This window comes from Littorina saxatilis, linkage group LG1 (assembly GCF_037325665.1).
Source record: "Littorina saxatilis isolate snail1 linkage group LG1, US_GU_Lsax_2.0, whole genome shotgun sequence".
Taxonomy (NCBI): Eukaryota; Metazoa; Mollusca; class Gastropoda; order Littorinimorpha; family Littorinidae; genus Littorina; species Littorina saxatilis.
Window position 1 is genome coordinate 102,562,379 of NC_090245.1, and position 16,889 is coordinate 102,579,267.

A 16,889-nucleotide genomic window follows, 5' to 3' on the forward strand; every position below is an offset into this window, starting at 1 on the left:
GACAGCTACTTGACTAAATATTGTATTTTCGCCTTACGCGACTTGTTTGTTCTTTTTTTAAAAACTTTTTTTTATCTATCATCCGTATCAGGCGTAACATTATGTTGTGCCTGTAGCGGGACTGACTTACTATTCAGTCTATCTAAAATTAAAACCATTTTAACAAGGGGCGAAACATGTTAAAAAGAAAGACCTTGAATAATCCTTTTATCACTGCCAAACCCTTTATCCTCAATTACGCTCGGTAAATTTGTTCAAGTAAGTATTATGAAGAAAATGAAGTCCCGGCTGTGTCTTAGTCTCTCTCTTTCGCTTCAAGTTTCTCTCGAAGTAGTCTTCTTGCAATGGAAGTTTGAAGTCTAATGGGAAGGGAAAGCGACGGTGTAGTTGACTGAACTGGTTCAGTCGAACGAATCTGTTGCTGCAGTTTGATTGAGTCCGTGTGCTTATTCTATCAAACCATAGAAACTAACGACCGCGCAAAGTGAACGGAGAAAGTTCAAAATCCTGCCATGGCTCTGCAGACGATTGAAGGGAGGTAACACTGACTTACTTCAAAGTTGTTTCCCTTGCATAACTTCCGGTTAGTCAACCATCTCGTCACTCCACAGATCTATTTAACAGATTTGCAGATTTTTCGTGCACAATGTCGCTTGTTGCGTATGGTGCCAGCGACGAGAGTGAAACTAGCGACGTAGAAGATCCAGAGGTTTCACGGGCAATAAAATCTACCCACGACAATGAAGAGCGTGCATTTGCAGACGACGGGATAATCAGTGATGAAGACGATTACGTTCCGACTTTAAGCAGCCAAGATGCTGCTAGTTCTTCCACTAAAACGACCACCAGGTTCCAGTCCCTTCATGCTCCAACGACGTTAAGCGGTGGGTGAAGCTGATCGAGATTGGTTTCAGAAGTCAAACTGTCTGCTGTTTCAGAAGTCAGGCATTCAGCTATAAAGGATGTCTGCATGTCTCCGTCTTTCCTGTGTGTGCATGTATGTCTTAATACTCTGTTGTTTAAATTGAAGTTGTTAGGTGCCTGCCACTATCCCAACATTGACAAAACATTGCCGTCCCAACGGAATTTTTTACCAGCAGACCGGAATTGCATATTTGCGGAATTTTGAGCCTGAATCCATAATAATTGAGGCCAAAAGGGAATGGTAAACAGGTCTGCGATCCTATGTCACTTGTCAGTAGTTTTTTAATAGACCTTTTCGGTATCTGAGCAGCTCTTGCGAGACACGCTCTTTGTTATACTTTGAACATCGCGAGAACTTCGAACCTTCGCTTGTGCAGCTCGCACGAGATCACTGTACCGCATGCTTTGCATGCTCTGAAGCTTGCGAGAGATTACGAGAGCTTGGAATACCGATAGGGTCTATTGTAGCCTAGTTTATTTTTTGTTTATTTTTGAGTCACTTGAGAAAAAGTGACTCTATGTAATCGGTCAGTGTTAGTCTGTCCGGCCGGCCGTCCGTAGACACCACCTTAACGTTGGACTTTTCTCGGAAACTATCAAAGCGATCCGGCTCATATTTTGTTTAGTCGTGACCTCCAATGACCTCTACACTTTAACGATGGTTTCGTTGACCTTTGACCTTTTTCAAGGTCACAGGTCAGCGTCAAAGGAAAAATTAGACATTTTATATCTTTGACAAAGTTCATCGGATGTGATTGAAACTTTGTAGGATTATTCTTTACATCAAAGTATTTACATCTGTAGCCTTTTACGAACGTTATCAGAAAAACAAGGGAGATAACTAGCCTTTTCTGTTCGGCAACACACAACTTAACGTTGGGCTTTTCTCGGAAACTATAAAAGTGACCGGGCTCAAATTTTATGTGAACGTGACTCCCAATGACCTCTACACTTTGACGTCTGCTTTGGTGACCTTTGACCTTTTTCAAGGTCACAGGTATGTCTTGAAGGAAAAAAATTGAAATATCATATCTCTGAAACTATTCATCGGATTTGATTCAAACTTTATAGGATTATTCTTTACATCAAATTATTTACATCTGTATTGTGTTGTGAATAGCAATTTCTTCCTGTCCATCTGATGCCTCATATAATATTCAGAACTGCGAAAGTGACTCGATCGAGCGTTTGCTCTTCTTGTTAGTACATGCTTGCGTTGCCAGGCATAAAGTCATACGACTCATAGATCTTTTTTTTTCATTTTCATTACTTTATTGTCCCATCGCTGGGAAATTCGGGTCGCTTCCTCCCAGTGGAAAGCTAGCAGCAACGGAGTCGCGCTACCCAGGTGTCTGCGTGTTTAGGTGTATTCAGCCACCTGCACTTATGGCAGAATGACCAAGGTCTTTTACGTGCCATTGTGATGACACGGGGGTGGGACATGGCTTCCGTCTCTGGGTCTGCACATAAAGTTGACCCGTGTCCGTCCCGGCCCGAATTCGATCCTGCGACCTTCCGATCACAAGTCCAGTGCTCTACCAACTGAGCTACCGGGCCCCTATAAAAGATTAAGTTTTTTTCTTTCAAAGAAATGTATTTTACAATTTCCTTTTGCAGATTTACCAGCACCAAAAGCAGTGGCTTCAACCTCATCGCAGGGTAATATTCAAGAGACTGGAGAGGATGAACTAGAAGAAGAGGTCAAGCCCAAACAATCACAGGTCGCAGATGCCCCTAAACCACCACCAAAGAAAAGCAAGCAGCCAACTAGGATTGTTATCCCTGCTCTGAATCAGGCGGTAAAAGAATATTTTTGGTTTGCTTGATTCAATGATTCATTGATTGTTTTTGTTCATATAATGATATATTATATGTGTATAGTCGAGACTGCCTGAATGATATGACTGTAACCGCCCTGATATGGCCCTTCGTGGTCGGCTGGGCGTTAAGCAAACAAAAAACAAACAAAAAAATGTGACTCAGCCTATCAATTTGTATTATGTTTGTCATGCTCTAGCTTGCAAGCTATACCAACGCTGCTGGTGCTTGAGATGGAAGTACAGTGGAACCCCCCTTTTAAGACCTCCACAAATCTGAAAAAAATCAGGTCTTAAAAGGGAGGGAAAATGGGGGTAACTTTTTCAGTGGTTGTGAAAAAAAAGTCTGAAAAACAGAGTCTTAAAAGGGAGGGAAAATGGGGGTAACTTTTTCAGTGGTTATGAACAAAAAGTCTGAAAAACAGGGTCTTAAAAGGGGGGATTCCATTGTATGGCAGAAAGACTGGTCAGAATAATGCAATGTTCATCTTTTTCAGGATTCAGATGAAGAAGAGGAGAACAGCAAGAAGAAATCCAGGAAAGCTGCGGCTACCCCTGTAAGTTTTTTTTGACGCATGTTATTCTGTGCAGTTCTATAGTAAACCCCTTTTTAGTCAGTATATATATATATATATGAATATATATATAGAGGGAGACGTAGGTATTGTGAACACTTTTGATTTAGGCTGTCTCAGGTCTTTCGCTGGGCCTAACATTTATTTAACTTGCTTAAAATTTAATCATATTTAGAGTCATGTATGCGCGTCTGATTAATAGCGTGGCTTCTGGAAAATTAAACTTCATAGACAAACTATCCCTTTAGTTTAACTTTAAGCCAGTTGAACAGTGGAGGGTGTAATTAAGTTACCTCAGGGACTCTAAAACACAATGGTGCTTGCTCAGTCCTCCCCCTACCTCCACCCCCTTTTTACACCCCCGGTATAGGGGTGTGTATAGGTTTCACTCGATGTGTTTGTTTGTTTGTTTGTGTTCGCATATAGATCTCAAGAATGAACGGACCGATCGTCACCAAACTTGGTGAACAGGTTCTATACATTCCTGAGACGGTCCTTACAAAAATTGGGACCAGTCAAACACACGGTTAGGGAGTTATTGGTGGATTAAGATTAAGAGTGACATATTAATGGTCAAAGGGAAATAACCTTCTCAGTTGGTGGCAGTGAGAATGGTTATTTCCCTTTGACCAACGGGGGTGTTTTTCCTACCTCGAAGGAATTTCTTGTTTTTCTCTGAATTGTTCACACTCATAATGGTTTTGAAGTGAGGCAGTTATCTTGTGTATTAACTATTGCTTACTTTATTTTGATTTAAACTATGATAACGGACATGTTACATGTGCACAGAGACATTCTTTTTAATGAAATGATGTGGAATTTGCAGGGCAAAGGCAGTGGTTTGTTCGCTCTCCTCCCTCCTCCATCAAACGAAACGAGAAAGCAGACCAACCGTCCGCTGGTACCGTACACGCTGACGAAAAGACCAGCACCCGGCAAACCAAATAAGTCGGCCGGCAAACCCACCCCATCCTCAGCCACCTCCTTAAAAACGGCTCAAGCAGATCCCCTTCCTTCCCAGAAACACCAGAGTGCCTTCAACGCACTGACGGGCTACGAGAGTGATAGTGACGAGGAGGAGGGTGGAGCAATTGCTGGCGGTGATTTGAACTTCTTTTCATTAGGTGGTGATGAAGCTGGAGGGGTACCCACCTCTTCAGCGGTGAATAACTCTACCCCTTCGAGTGAAATCAGGATTTCAGATAGTGGTGATAGCAGTGAAAAGACTGTGGTTCAGTCTTCTTCGTCGTCATTGTCTTCAAGGCCAGACCAGGCCCCTGTGACTATTTCAGACTCTCCTGTTTCTTCGTCAACTAGTGTGTCATTATCAGCGGGAGGGGACTCACTGGCAGCCGAAACCTCTCCACCCAAGGATATCAATGAGGACAGTGGGAGCAATGATGAGAACGAGGTGTCCAGCACTGTAGGAATGCCTCAGATGGACCAGGACGCTCCTCTGACCTTCAGCAGCTCGGTTGGAGGTCGCGTGTGGTCAGCGGCTCCCCTGGTTTCAGCCATGGTGCCGGAGATGTACGCAGCTTCCTCTAGCACCAACAGCAGCGCACACTACTGGCAGCAGCAGCAACACTATGCACAGGCCCTTTCTGCTGACACAGATCAGGTAAAAGAAGGATTCTTGCTGTGGGGTCATTTGAAATATATGTGTATGAATATATCTGGCCTTGTTTGCAGAAGAGAGTGTAGTGAGCCAACCTTTTCTTTTTGCTTTGTGTGTTGTGTGTATGAGAGGGAGAGAGCAGACCTGGAAACCCATACAATTTTGGCGTATTTTGTACGCATTAGCCATTATTGTCTAGAATGCGAGCAGTACAGTCAGTGGAAAACAATACGACGAACAAAACTCCCAGACTACTTTTCTTCACAAGCGCATCCCGAAAGCCGATCCAGTATTTTGATAAATGATTACAGTTTTTGTCAGTAAACATTAAGAGAAGCATTTGTATTAAACGTATTGGTAAACTTAATTAACGCTGCGACGGACGTGGGTGAAACATGTTTGAATCATGGATGTTCAAAAGCTGCGTGGAGCAAGCTCATTTTTCTGAAAATACACCAAGTTTGCTTGAGAATACTTCAAGTGCAAAACAGGGGTTCCCATGTCTGAGAGAGGGAGAGAGAGTCTAACTAGCTTTGCCTCCACCCTCTTACCATGGTTTGCATGGCGTATGCAGTGTTCTCGGTCACTGGCGCATACTCTCTTAATCTAGCGCATTGCTCTGACCCCTGGCTGGTTGACCGTCCGATACTTTTGAAATGTATTAGGTCTTCTGACCATAAGTTTTCCTACTGAACGAACAAAGCCAGGGCATGTCGACCAATACATAGTTTCAATCCAGGTCCAACTGACCTATTGTCCTCTGAATCTTGGAAAAATTCTTTGTATGTGTTATACCAGCGGAACCCCATTCAAGACCATGAAAAACTTTTGGAAAATCAGGTCTTTGAAAGGTGAGTCTGAAAACGAGGGTTAATTTACAGACGTTATAAAAACAGCATCATAAAAGGAAGGAAGTCTGTGGACTGGGTGGCCGAGTGGTAACGCACTTGCGCTCGGAAGCGAGACGTTGCGAGTTCGACCCTGGGTCAGGGCGTTAGCAATTTTCTCCCCCCTTTCCTAACCTAGGTGGTGGTTTCAAGTGCTAGTCTTTCGGATAAGACGAAAAACAGAGGTCCCTTCGTGTACACTACATTGGGGTGTGCACGTTAAAGATCCCACGATTGACAAAAGGGTCTTTCCTGGCAAAATTGTATAGGCATAGATAAAAATGTCCACCAAAATACCCGTGTGACTTGGAATAATAGGCAGTGAAAAGTAGGATATGCGCCGAAATGGCTGCGATCTGCTGGTCGATGTGAATGCGTGATGTATTGTGTAAAAAAATTCCATCTCACACGGCATAAATAAATCCCTGCGCCTTGAATAAGTGCGCGATATAAATTGCATAAAATAAAAATGAAATAAAAAATAAATAAATCCCTGCGCTTAGAACTGTACCCACGGAATACGCGCGATATAAGCCTCATATTGATTGGTTTAAACAAGATTTTATTAAAGAAATACAGGGTGGCATATGCGATACAGACATTTGTGACCACACAACAAGCTAAGCTTATATTAAGTTAATCATATTGATTGATTGATTGAAGTCTGAAATTGGGGGTTCTTAAAATGGGGTCCACTGTCGCTGTGGAAACAGATTAATTACTATGAACCTGATGTCTCTGGTGTTTTTCAGGACACGGTGCAGGACATGGAATCTGAACCAGGCAGTAGTGGAGGCGGAAATATTCAGGAGTTTATGGAAGACGAGCAGGTACGTAATATAATACTCTTAGGCCAAAAAAAAAATAGGTGTGGTTACGGTAACATAGCCAAAAAAAATAGGGTAGGTAGGTAGGCAATCACTTTTTTTTTTTTTTTTAACTTTTTTTTCTGATGTGTACAAATTAAACCTACTTGACAGGGAGTGTGCGACTCGGGCGCTTTCGCTTTCATTGCGTTTTTTTGCACTCGTTTGTTTGGGTTTTTTTTTTTTTTTGGACAAATGTAATAAAAAGTTATAGGATCGGCCCCTAAAAATAGGGTAGGTCGGGTTACCGTAACCACACCTATTTTTTTTTAGGCCTTACAGAAAGTGCTGATTTCTTCTCTTTGTAGCTGTGTCTAATACTCCGACATATATACTTTGCTTTACTCATATTAATGTTTCCACATGTTTGTGTGTATACAGTGGAACCCCCCTTTTAAGATCTTCAAAGGGCGGGGATGTAGCTCAGTCGGTAGCGCGCTGGATTTGTATCCAGTTGGCCGCTGTCAGCGTGAGTTCGTCCCCACGTTCGGCGAGAGATTTATTTCTCAGAGTCAACTTTGTGTGCAGACTCTCCTCGGTGTCCGAACACCCCCGTGTGTACACGCAAGCACAAGACCAAGTGTGCACGAAAAAGATCCTGTAATCCATGTCAGAGTTCGGTGGGTTATAGAAACACGAAAATACCCAGCATGCTTCCTCCGAAAACAGCGTATGGCTGCCTAAATGGCGGGGTAAAAAACGGTCAAACACGTAAAATTCCACTCGTGCAAAAAAACCACACGAGTGTACGTGGGAGTTTCGGCCCACGAACGCAGAAGAAGAAAGATCTTCAAAAATCTGAGAAAATCAGGTCTTAAAAAGGAGGGAGTCTTGAAATGGAGGTAAATTTACAGAGATTAGGCACACACAAAAAATAGTCTGTTTACGGTAACCTGACCGACCCTATTTTTTTCGCGCGACCCTTGACTTTTTTTTGGCATTTGGGAAAATAAAATAAAAATAAAGTAGATGTGTACTGCCGGGCAGTACATACCCCAAGCGAAGTCGTCCATCTGTGTGTACATGATTCTCTCTCTCTCTCTCTCTCTCTCTCTCTCTCTCTCTTAAAATGTGTCATCGATGACGTGTTTTCATACTTGCTAATGCGGCAGGCTAATCATGACGTCAAATTGAAACTTCTTGAAGTCTCTCAGAAAGGGACATGAAAACCATGTGGGGGTTACTGGTTTGGGCTGAAAAAAAATCCAACTCCACCTAAAATTCAAGCGCCTATGGGGCTGAATTATGCAGCATAAATTGTGAAACATCAGGATATCTCACACTTTCAATTCTGCCATCATGTCAAATCTGACAACAAACCTACCCACAAAATGTCATAAATATCGGTGTAGAATTGAGACTTAACGGTTTTTAACTGCCAAAAATAAGTTTTTTTGACTGGAATAGTTTGTCTTGAAATTCAGTTTGGGACAACGGACCCACCCACTAAATTTCATAAAGATAGGTGAAAATTTAAATGTAACGGTTTTTAACTGCCAAAATTATGTTTTTCTTCTGGAAAAGTATGGAGTGAAAATCAGTTGGGGACAACGAACCTACCCACAAAATTTATATCGATGAAGAATTGAGATTTAACGGTTTTTAACTGCCAAAAATAAGGTTTTTTGTCTGGAAAAGTATGTCTTAAAATTCAGTTTGGGACAACGGACCCACCCACTAAATTTCATAAAGATAGGTGAAGAATTGAAATTTAACGTTTTTTAACTGCCAAAATTATGTTTTTCTTCTGGAAAAGTATGGAGTGAAAATAAGTTGGGGACAACAAACCTACCTTTAAAATTTCATAAGAATCAGTGAAGAAATAGGATTTAACGATTTTTTAACGGCCTTTAAATCATTGGTGATGTCATCATAACCCAGTCGTTGTAGTTGTCGTCGTAGTTGTTGGTGTTGTTGTTGTCATGTTCGTTGTCGTGATTGTTGTTGTTCTCGTGTTGTTGTTGTTGTTGTTGTTGTTGTTGTTGTTGTTGTTGTTGTTGTTGTTGTTGTTGTTGTTGTTGTTGTTGTTGTTGTTGTTGTTGTTGTTGTTGTTGTTGTTGTTGTTGTTGTTGTTGTCGTCATCGTCGTCGATGTCATTTGTTGTTGTTGTTGTCATTTGTTGTTGTTGTTGTTATCGTCGTCGTCATCGTCGTCGTTGTCAGAGGTTATTTCTAAAGATTTCATTGATAGTCTTTGTTCTCGTCACCAAGACTTGCTAAGAACAAGCTTGGAACAGCAAGAGTTCCAAGAACAAGATTAGAACAACTCATTACATCATTACCAGTACGTCATTTGTATTTAGAACACACTTTAGAAAAAAACTCTTCAGCTACAAACCAGTCACCCTCACATGTCGGAGGTGTTTGTCTAAACCACTTACTGAAATGTTTTGAGGTTTAATGACCATACACATGTTGAACCGGTGAGTGTCTTCCGCTGCTTAATTCGCAAATAACTATTTTATTAAAGTCCGCTTGAAACGCTCAAAGATGAAATTCCATGTTAAAAAGTGACAAAAGTTTCACATTTTCCCGTTGTAACAGCTTCCGATGATATTATATGAAAATTCTGATCCTCTGAGAGGATTCCCCGAAACAAAATCAGTTTGTACGCCTAATTTTAATAGAATTGTCCAAACAGTGTCGCTAATATTGTGCTAAAAGATGAATTCTAGAACAATGTTCACAGACAGACACCACTTGGCAAAAAAATTTTCAGTGCTGGGAGATGAAAAAAAAAACTACCTCGCTACGCGCGGGCTTCGCCCGCGCTCCGCTTGGATAACGTAAAAATATGGGGTTTTTTGGGGGAAAACAAAACAAAAAAAATCCCGACCTACCGACCCTATTTTTTTGGCCTATGTTACCGTAAACAGACCTTTTTTTTTTGGCCTTATGAAGAACAAGCCTGAAAAAGCATGGTCTTAAAAGGGAGGGAGTCTTAAATTGGGAGGTCTTAAGATGGGGTTCCACTGTACTACAACCTCTTTGTTCACTTTGGGGATTGTAAAAGGGCTGGCTGAGATAAAAGAGTGTGAGCTTCAGCCAACGTGAACAGTTTCTGATGTGATAAGACCGTCAAGATCTGTAGTCTAAAGTTTATGCAGTATAATCTGTTCAAGCTATGGAAGCTTTACTCACATTTTCATGATCTGTTCCATTAACCAGAGGCCCACAGATTCCTTGAGTGATACAAAAGGTATGGGATAAAAACTGAGAAAACTAGCGTTCAGAACTGTCGATTTCCTCAGCAAATTTTCTTTCTCTGTGGCGTTCGGAACACCAAATGTTTGTTTCAGTAATCATTTTTCCTTCGATTCTCAGCTTTATGAGCCTTTTATATATGTGAACAGCTCAGATCATGGGTAATTTTAACACCTTCACATTTAAATGCTTATTTTATAGCCATCCATTGAATTGAGAAGAAAACAAAGCATACTAAACTGCTAAGCATGAATCAAACAATAAGAAAATAAAAAGAACCAACAGCATCGTTTTGTATGTGTGGGTAGTAAACACGTTTTATTTACAAAACACGGCGGAAAATGGCGACAAATTTGTTGCACAGCGTCAGGTCACTTTCTTCAACCAAGGCCAGTACTTTCATACATGACAAAGGAAAGCAAATATGGCCTGAATAATAAAGTTATAGTGTTCCTTTGCGTGTCTGAGTGATAAACTGTTTTAACCAACTATCTTCTGAAACGTAATTGCACTCAGCAGATTTGTCTTCCGCTCATAACTTTCGTGTCACACGGTCTTTGCGACAAACAGATAGATCGCATTCTCGCAGAAAATCATTGACAACACAGACCAGTCATTTTTGACTCACATGCGAAGCAAAAGTGAGTCTATGTACTCACCCGAGTCGTCCGTCCGTCCGTCCGGACGTCCGGAAAACTTTAACGTTGGATATTTCTTGGACACTATTCAGTCTATCAGTACCAAATTTGGCAAGATGGTGTATGATGACAAGGCCCCAAAAAACATACATAGCATCTTGACCTTGCTTCAAGGTCAAGGTCGCAGGGGCCATAAATGTTGCCTAAAAAACAGCTATTTTTCACATTTTTCCCATTTTCTCTGAAGTTTTTGAGATTCAATACCTCACCTATATATGATATATAGGGCAAAGTAAGCCCCATCTTTTGATACCAGTTTGGTTTACCTTGCTTCAAGGTCAAGGTCACAGGAGCTCTTCAAAGTTGGATTGTATACATATTTTGAAGTGACCTTGACCCTGAACTATTGAAGATAACTGTTTCAAACTTAAAAATTATGTGGGGCACATGTTATGCTTTCATCATGAGACACATTTGGTCACATATGATCAAGGTCAAGGTCACTTTGACCCTTATGAAATGTGACCAAAATAAGGTAGTGAACCACTAAAAGTGACCATATCTCATGGTAGAAAGAGCCAATAAGCACCATTGTACTTCCTATGTCTTGAATTAACAGCTTTGTGTTGCATGACCTTGGATGACCTTGACCTTGGGACAAGGTCACATGTATTTTGGTAGGAAAAATGTGTAAAGCATGTGAGTCGCATTGCATTTGGGAAGGGCTACTATTATAGTGTGTTTTAAGAAAGAAAAACATTACAGTATCGGCAGAACACGACCAAATGAGTTTTCGTGTCACAGCGTTATGGGCGTGAGATTGTGTTCTCACACTGTAGCAAAATCATTGACAACACAGACAAGTCAGTTTTAGCATAGACATTGGGAAAGGCTACTATTATAGTGTGTTTTAGGAAAGAAAAACATTATAGTATCAGCAGAACACGACCAAATCATGACAAATGAGTTTGCGTTTTGGGCGTTATGGGCGTTTTTTCACACTGCAGATCATATCTCAAAAACTACGGAGTGGATCTTTATGAAATTTTATATGGATATTTTTGACTGGATTTTCTCATAGAAGGTTTTTCCGTTTATTGATAGGACAGTTTGATGACGTCATATTTTACCGTTTGCCAAAAGGTCGAGGCAGCACTTTCACAGTTACAGTTTTTCATCAATTTGATCGAATTTCTTATCACACAATCTCAGATCTAGGCCGGATTATGGGATTGCATTTCAGTTTGGTCACTTAAAGTTTTGTTATTGAAATGTTTGTTCAAAATATGTCATTTTTTCAAATTTTTAAAAACTAATATTTGAAACAAAAAAATTATATTGGTGTATTCCCAATTGCGTCCTGTATCTAAAACTATATAGTTGTGTTGTTTTGTATTGATAATTATGCTTAAAAATGAAGAAAACCGATAAATAACCACTATCTTTATTTATGAAAAAAGACACTTAAAAACAACTTCTATCTATTCCTTACCATTTTCTGATTCCAAATATATATAGTTTCATGGTGTTTGACGTTGAAAATAGGCTAAAACTTAACAAACTCGGATCGTTCAATGGAAATTATACTTCCAAGCTCCGTGCAGCTGACAACATGATAAAAACACGTCATTTCAAGTGTGGAACACGCTCATGACGTCATACTGAAAGGGGATGAATTATGGCTTCACCTTGCGATGTTTCATTTCAAACATGGTAACATTTTTAAAGGGGTTTCTTTCTCAGATTTATGTTTGCCCTCTGTCTGTCTCTCTATGTCTCCGTCTGTCTGACTGATTCAATTAAATGTGTAATTACTTAGTTTTGCTAAAGTCAAACTAAGTAGATTCAGGTCTCTAAATTCTTATTGTAAAATTGTGAGTTTTATTCAAAACAAATTTAATTGGTGTTTTAAACTCAATAATGGGGCATGCTGTGATGAGTAGAAGAATGTGTGCTTACGAGCAGAAAAAGCCCATCAAAGTCAAGAATCGTGTTTTTCTTTTTCTATTTTCACCTTGTAGCTTCATACAGACACTAAGCAACAGTGTAGTTCCACTTCCAGTGCAATATCTTGTACTTTAATTTTGACCATCTGTGTAACACTTTATTGACCCATGATCTGAGCTGTTCACATATGTGACAGGAATACTACTGCTTCACTGTTTCACAGCAGACTGCATTTGTCGGCCGTGGAAGAGCGTGAGGTATTTATAGCTTGGCGTTTCTTCTACGTCGCTCACACCTGTAAATTGTAGAGTTCTGTTCGTGAAAGGGTCTGGCTGCTACTGTCTCCTTGTATGTTCTTGGGAACCTTTGTGTACCCATAACAGTTTTTATAGGGCTAAGAAATTAGCTCAAAAATTCTCAATCCTGATTGACTTGGCTTTGCCTCCAACGGTGATGGCTGTGTTCTGACACTCGGTTACATATACTCCAATGGCTATATATCATTCTTCAGTTCCTGCGAATGAGTGGCAAGCGAAAACGAAGGCAGGAGAGCATCCAGATCATCGACGCCGCTGTGGACGACTACGTTGACCCCAGCGACCTGATGAAGGGCATCTCAGAGGAACAGTCGTACCAGCCCCACCGCAAGAAGGATAACATGCCGTCCACACAGCAGAGGAGAAAGAAGCAGATCACGTACCTGGCTTTTCAGGTTTGTTGATGCTGGTTTTAATAGAAGTTGTGATGTGAGAGAATGAAAGTGTGTGAGAACTTAGAACTTTATTTAAAAAGGTTTTTAGACTTCGTCTAATCTTCTCTCAGGCAACGCACAAACACAAAATAGTAACCATCTGCAAGAGCTAGAATCTACATTGTCCACATCGTCATTATAAGAGCTACATGTGTTGCCAATGTTGTGTGTGTGTGTATGTGAGTGTGTGCAGTACAGAGAAGGAGAGAGAGAAACGGCAAACAGAGGTAGAACTGTCCAGTATGTTTACCAGTTTTTGGCTCACGAAGTGTAGCCTATGCGATCGTAACTTTGTCTGTCTGTGCGTGCGTATGTGCGTGCGTATGTGCGTGCGTGCGTGCGTGTGTATGTCTGTGGTAGAAACTTTAACATTTGAAGACGTCACATTACATTGACGTCACATTATGACGTAAGAGGTTTAGACGTCACGCGAAGGAAGTACTGAAAGTCTCGGTCATTATTATTTTGAGCGGGCCGAGACTCTGTTGGCAGTCGTGTCCCTGTAAGTAGGCTACATGCAGACAGACAGATCTAGATCTAGTGTCTCGCTTTCTTGCACAGTTTCACCTATGCTCTTTCTTCTCATTCTCATTCTCATTACTTTATTGTCCCATGGCTGGGAAATTCGGGTCGCTTCCTCAAAGTGGAAAGCTAGCAGCAACGGAGTCGCGCTACCCAGGTGTCTGCGTGTTTAGGTGTATTCAGCCACCTGCCCTTATGGCAGAATGACCAAGGTCTTTTACGTCAGGGTTCGTACAGAGTCCTTGAACCCTGGAAAACTCCTTGAAAATTGGAAAACCTTTTCCAGGCCTTGAAAAGTGCTTGAAAATAGAGTTTTGTTAAATAGTCATTGAAAAGTACTTGATTTTTCCAAATTGTTGCCTATACATTTCGTCAGCAGCTTGTCTTATTTAAAACAAAATGCAACCCCCTTTTTTTTCGTCAAATACAGTACACACATTTTGGGAGAATAAAAGATCGAGTGAAAACGAAAGCAGACGAACTAACTATTACTAGTCACCCGTAGTTGCTTCCCTTCCCGGAAGTTGGCAAGGGAAACAACTACGGAATGACTAATAGTTTGCAGACTTGAAAAACTGAAGGTAAGCTTGGTGCTTTGCATTAATTTGGGGAAAATCATGTCCTTGAAAAGCATTTCTTGGTCCTGGAAATGTCCTTGAAAACTGATTGAATTGTATCAGCTCTGCCCTGCAGGAACCCTGTTTACGTGCCATTGTGATGACACGGGGGTGGGGCATGGCTTCCGTCTCTGGGTCTGCACATAAAGTTGACCCGTGTCCGTCCCGGCCCGAATTCGAACCTGCGACCTTTCGATCACAAGTCCAGTGCTCTACCAACTGAGCTACCGGGCCCGTTTGTGTGTGTGTGTGTGTGTGTGTGTGTGTGTGTGTGTGTGTGTGTGTGTGTGTGTGTGTGTGTGTGTGTGTGTGTATGTGTGACGGAGTGATTGAGTTTGTGTTGCTGTTTGTCGATTTCTTACGTGAGCCTTGAAGGCTTCGCCTCTTGTTAATTGTTGGTCTTTTATTCCACAGGCCAAGGAAAGAGAGTTGGAACTCAAGCAGGCATGGTCACAGAGCAGAACCACCAAGAACCAGACACGGTCCAAATATGGCTTCTGAGAAAGACAGTTTATGGGGTTTTCTGTGTGGAAAAGTTGTGAAGACTGTACACGCTTTTTGTGATGAGCCTTTTGTAAATTGTTAGTGTACAACTGCATAATGTTATGCAAAGATTGTTAAGTTGTTTGCTCATACGAGTCATAGTGGATTACAGGAGTTCCTATGATGATCTCTTAACTTGTTCTTGACAGCCAGCTATACAGAGACAGTTGTGAGTGGGCATAAATGGGAATATGGCAAAATAAAGTGTGAAGATTAGCAGGGGGTCTGTTGGAACAGTAGAAAAGACACTAAACAGTAAAATGTATCTGACTTGATTGAACATTTCTTCTCGATGATGAATTGCCTTAAAACCAGTCTTGTCTGTCTGTCTGCCTCTCTCTCTCTCTCTACATACCTCTATCCAACCTCCACAACATATAAATAGAATACTACATGGCTTGCTGTGTCGTACCAGATTTACACGAGTTGTTTTTTTAAAAATATTGAACTGCGAGCGGAAGCGAGCTGTTCACTATTTGAAAAAGCAACGAGTGTAAATCTGGTACGACACAGCAATCCATGTAGTATTCTGTTTATCCTACAATAGTACATACTGTACTTACGTGTATTTTACTGAAAATGTCCTGCAGTCGAGGCAGCTAAATTGAAGACGCTTGTTTTGGAACCTCGATCTCTTCTAAAGCCTTGTGCAATCTTTTACGTCAAAGTAAAGAAACGTCACTCTGAAAGTGTGGTTTCGTTGATGACACAACCATTTGTCGAGGATAGCGTAGGCACCCGGTCTGCTCCCCGCCTAAAAAAGGCCAGTGCCGTTCCGTCTTCGAGGGACTGCGTGGGTTTCATTTCGGAGTTTTCCTTCTCCTAGACGAGTTTCCTTCCATGGATGATGAGCCTCCTCTACCCTCGTTTTGAATTCAGAGTGGTCTTCTCTTAGGATAGCTGCCTGCCAGGGTTGACGAGCCTATCCTGCCCGGCTATTTGACCCATAGCTGGAGGTTGGTTCGTGGGCACCTGGGCGTTTCCACACACCGGTGGGCCCGCATGCCGCACGTCTAGGGGCCAACCTCCTCCGAGTCCTTGTAGTCTAGCCTGGGGCCTTGCGGTACCCAGTTTACGCCTGTCGCCGCGATGGAGGCACTACATAGGGCTTGTTGTGGAGAGGTTATTGTACTGGCAGGAGAGACTGACGCATTCTGCTCTCTTTTCGCATTGTCCTAAAAAGGACAGACGGTGCTAGCCAGCGGTGAGGGCTGAAAGCGAGAAGTGACAAGCACAAGACACTTCGCCAACACACTAGACACGTCACACAACCGTTTGGCAGGCGAAAGTGTGGTTTGACGTGTTAGTTCTAAAAATTCATCGAAGGTAATTAGCGAGCGCAATTTTTTTTCTCGGTGACTTTGGCATCATAAGCAGTGGAAACACAGGTCACTGCAAGACTTGCTTGACATGACCTCATTTACATGATATACACGCGTGTGATTTGAACGATTATTATCTCACGAGTGTTTCTCTCACGTATGCAGGATAAATTATTATATACACTCACTCATAGGTTTTTCTCTCGCTCTCCCACCTCCACAACAGATATACTTTTGCACTTACTGCTATACTTCTCTCTGTCTCTGTTCTCCCTCTCTATTCTCTTGCGCTCCCTCTCTCTCTGTCTGTCTCTGTTCTCCCTCTCTATTCTCTTGCGCTCCCTCTCTCTCTGTCTGTCTGTCTGTCTGTCTCTCCCTCTCTATTCTCTTGCGCTCCCTCTCTCTCTGTCTGTCTGTCTGTCTCTGTTCTCCCTCTCTATTCTCTTGCGCTCCCTCTGTCTGTCTGTCTGTCTGTCTGTCTGTCTGTGTTCTCCCTCTCTATTCTCTTGCGCTCCCTCTCTCTCTCTCTCTCTGTCTGTCTGTGTTCTCCCTCTCTATTCTCTTGCGCTCCCTCTCTCTCTGTCTGTCTGTCTGTCTCTCCCTCACTATTCTCTTGTGCTCCCTCTCTCTGTCTGTCTGTCTGTCTGTGTTCTCCCTCT

General features: G+C 41.8%; 1 protein-coding gene across 1 annotated transcript; it reads left to right on the forward strand.

The window, feature by feature from the left end:
• The first annotated feature begins 567 nt into the window (after window positions 1–567).
• On the forward strand, window positions 568–14,911 carry LOC138948313 (proline-rich protein PRCC-like). Its single transcript, XM_070319827.1, has 7 exons — window positions 568–884; window positions 2,542–2,723; window positions 3,239–3,298; window positions 4,143–4,937; window positions 6,574–6,651; window positions 12,987–13,187; window positions 14,780–14,911. Exons 1-7 carry the CDS (start codon window positions 647–649, stop codon window positions 14,864–14,866), a joined length of 1,641 nt encoding a protein of 546 aa, XP_070175928.1. The 5' UTR covers window positions 568–646; the 3' UTR covers window positions 14,867–14,911.
• Window positions 14,912–16,889: the final 1,978 nt, after the last annotated feature.

Bases quoted from the DNA above. Each gene is read 5' to 3' on its own strand.
- LOC138948313 (XM_070319827.1), top strand. From the start codon at position 647: ATGTCGCTTGTTGCGTATGGTGCCAGCGACGAGAGTGAAACTAGCGAC. The intron at 3,299-4,142 runs GTAAGTTTTTTT...TGGAATTTGCAG, and splicing joins GGAAAGCTGCGGCTACCCCT to GGCAAAGGCAGTGGTTTGTT. The intron at 4,938-6,573 runs GTAAAAGAAGGA...GGTGTTTTTCAG, and splicing joins TTTCTGCTGACACAGATCAG to GACACGGTGCAGGACATGGA.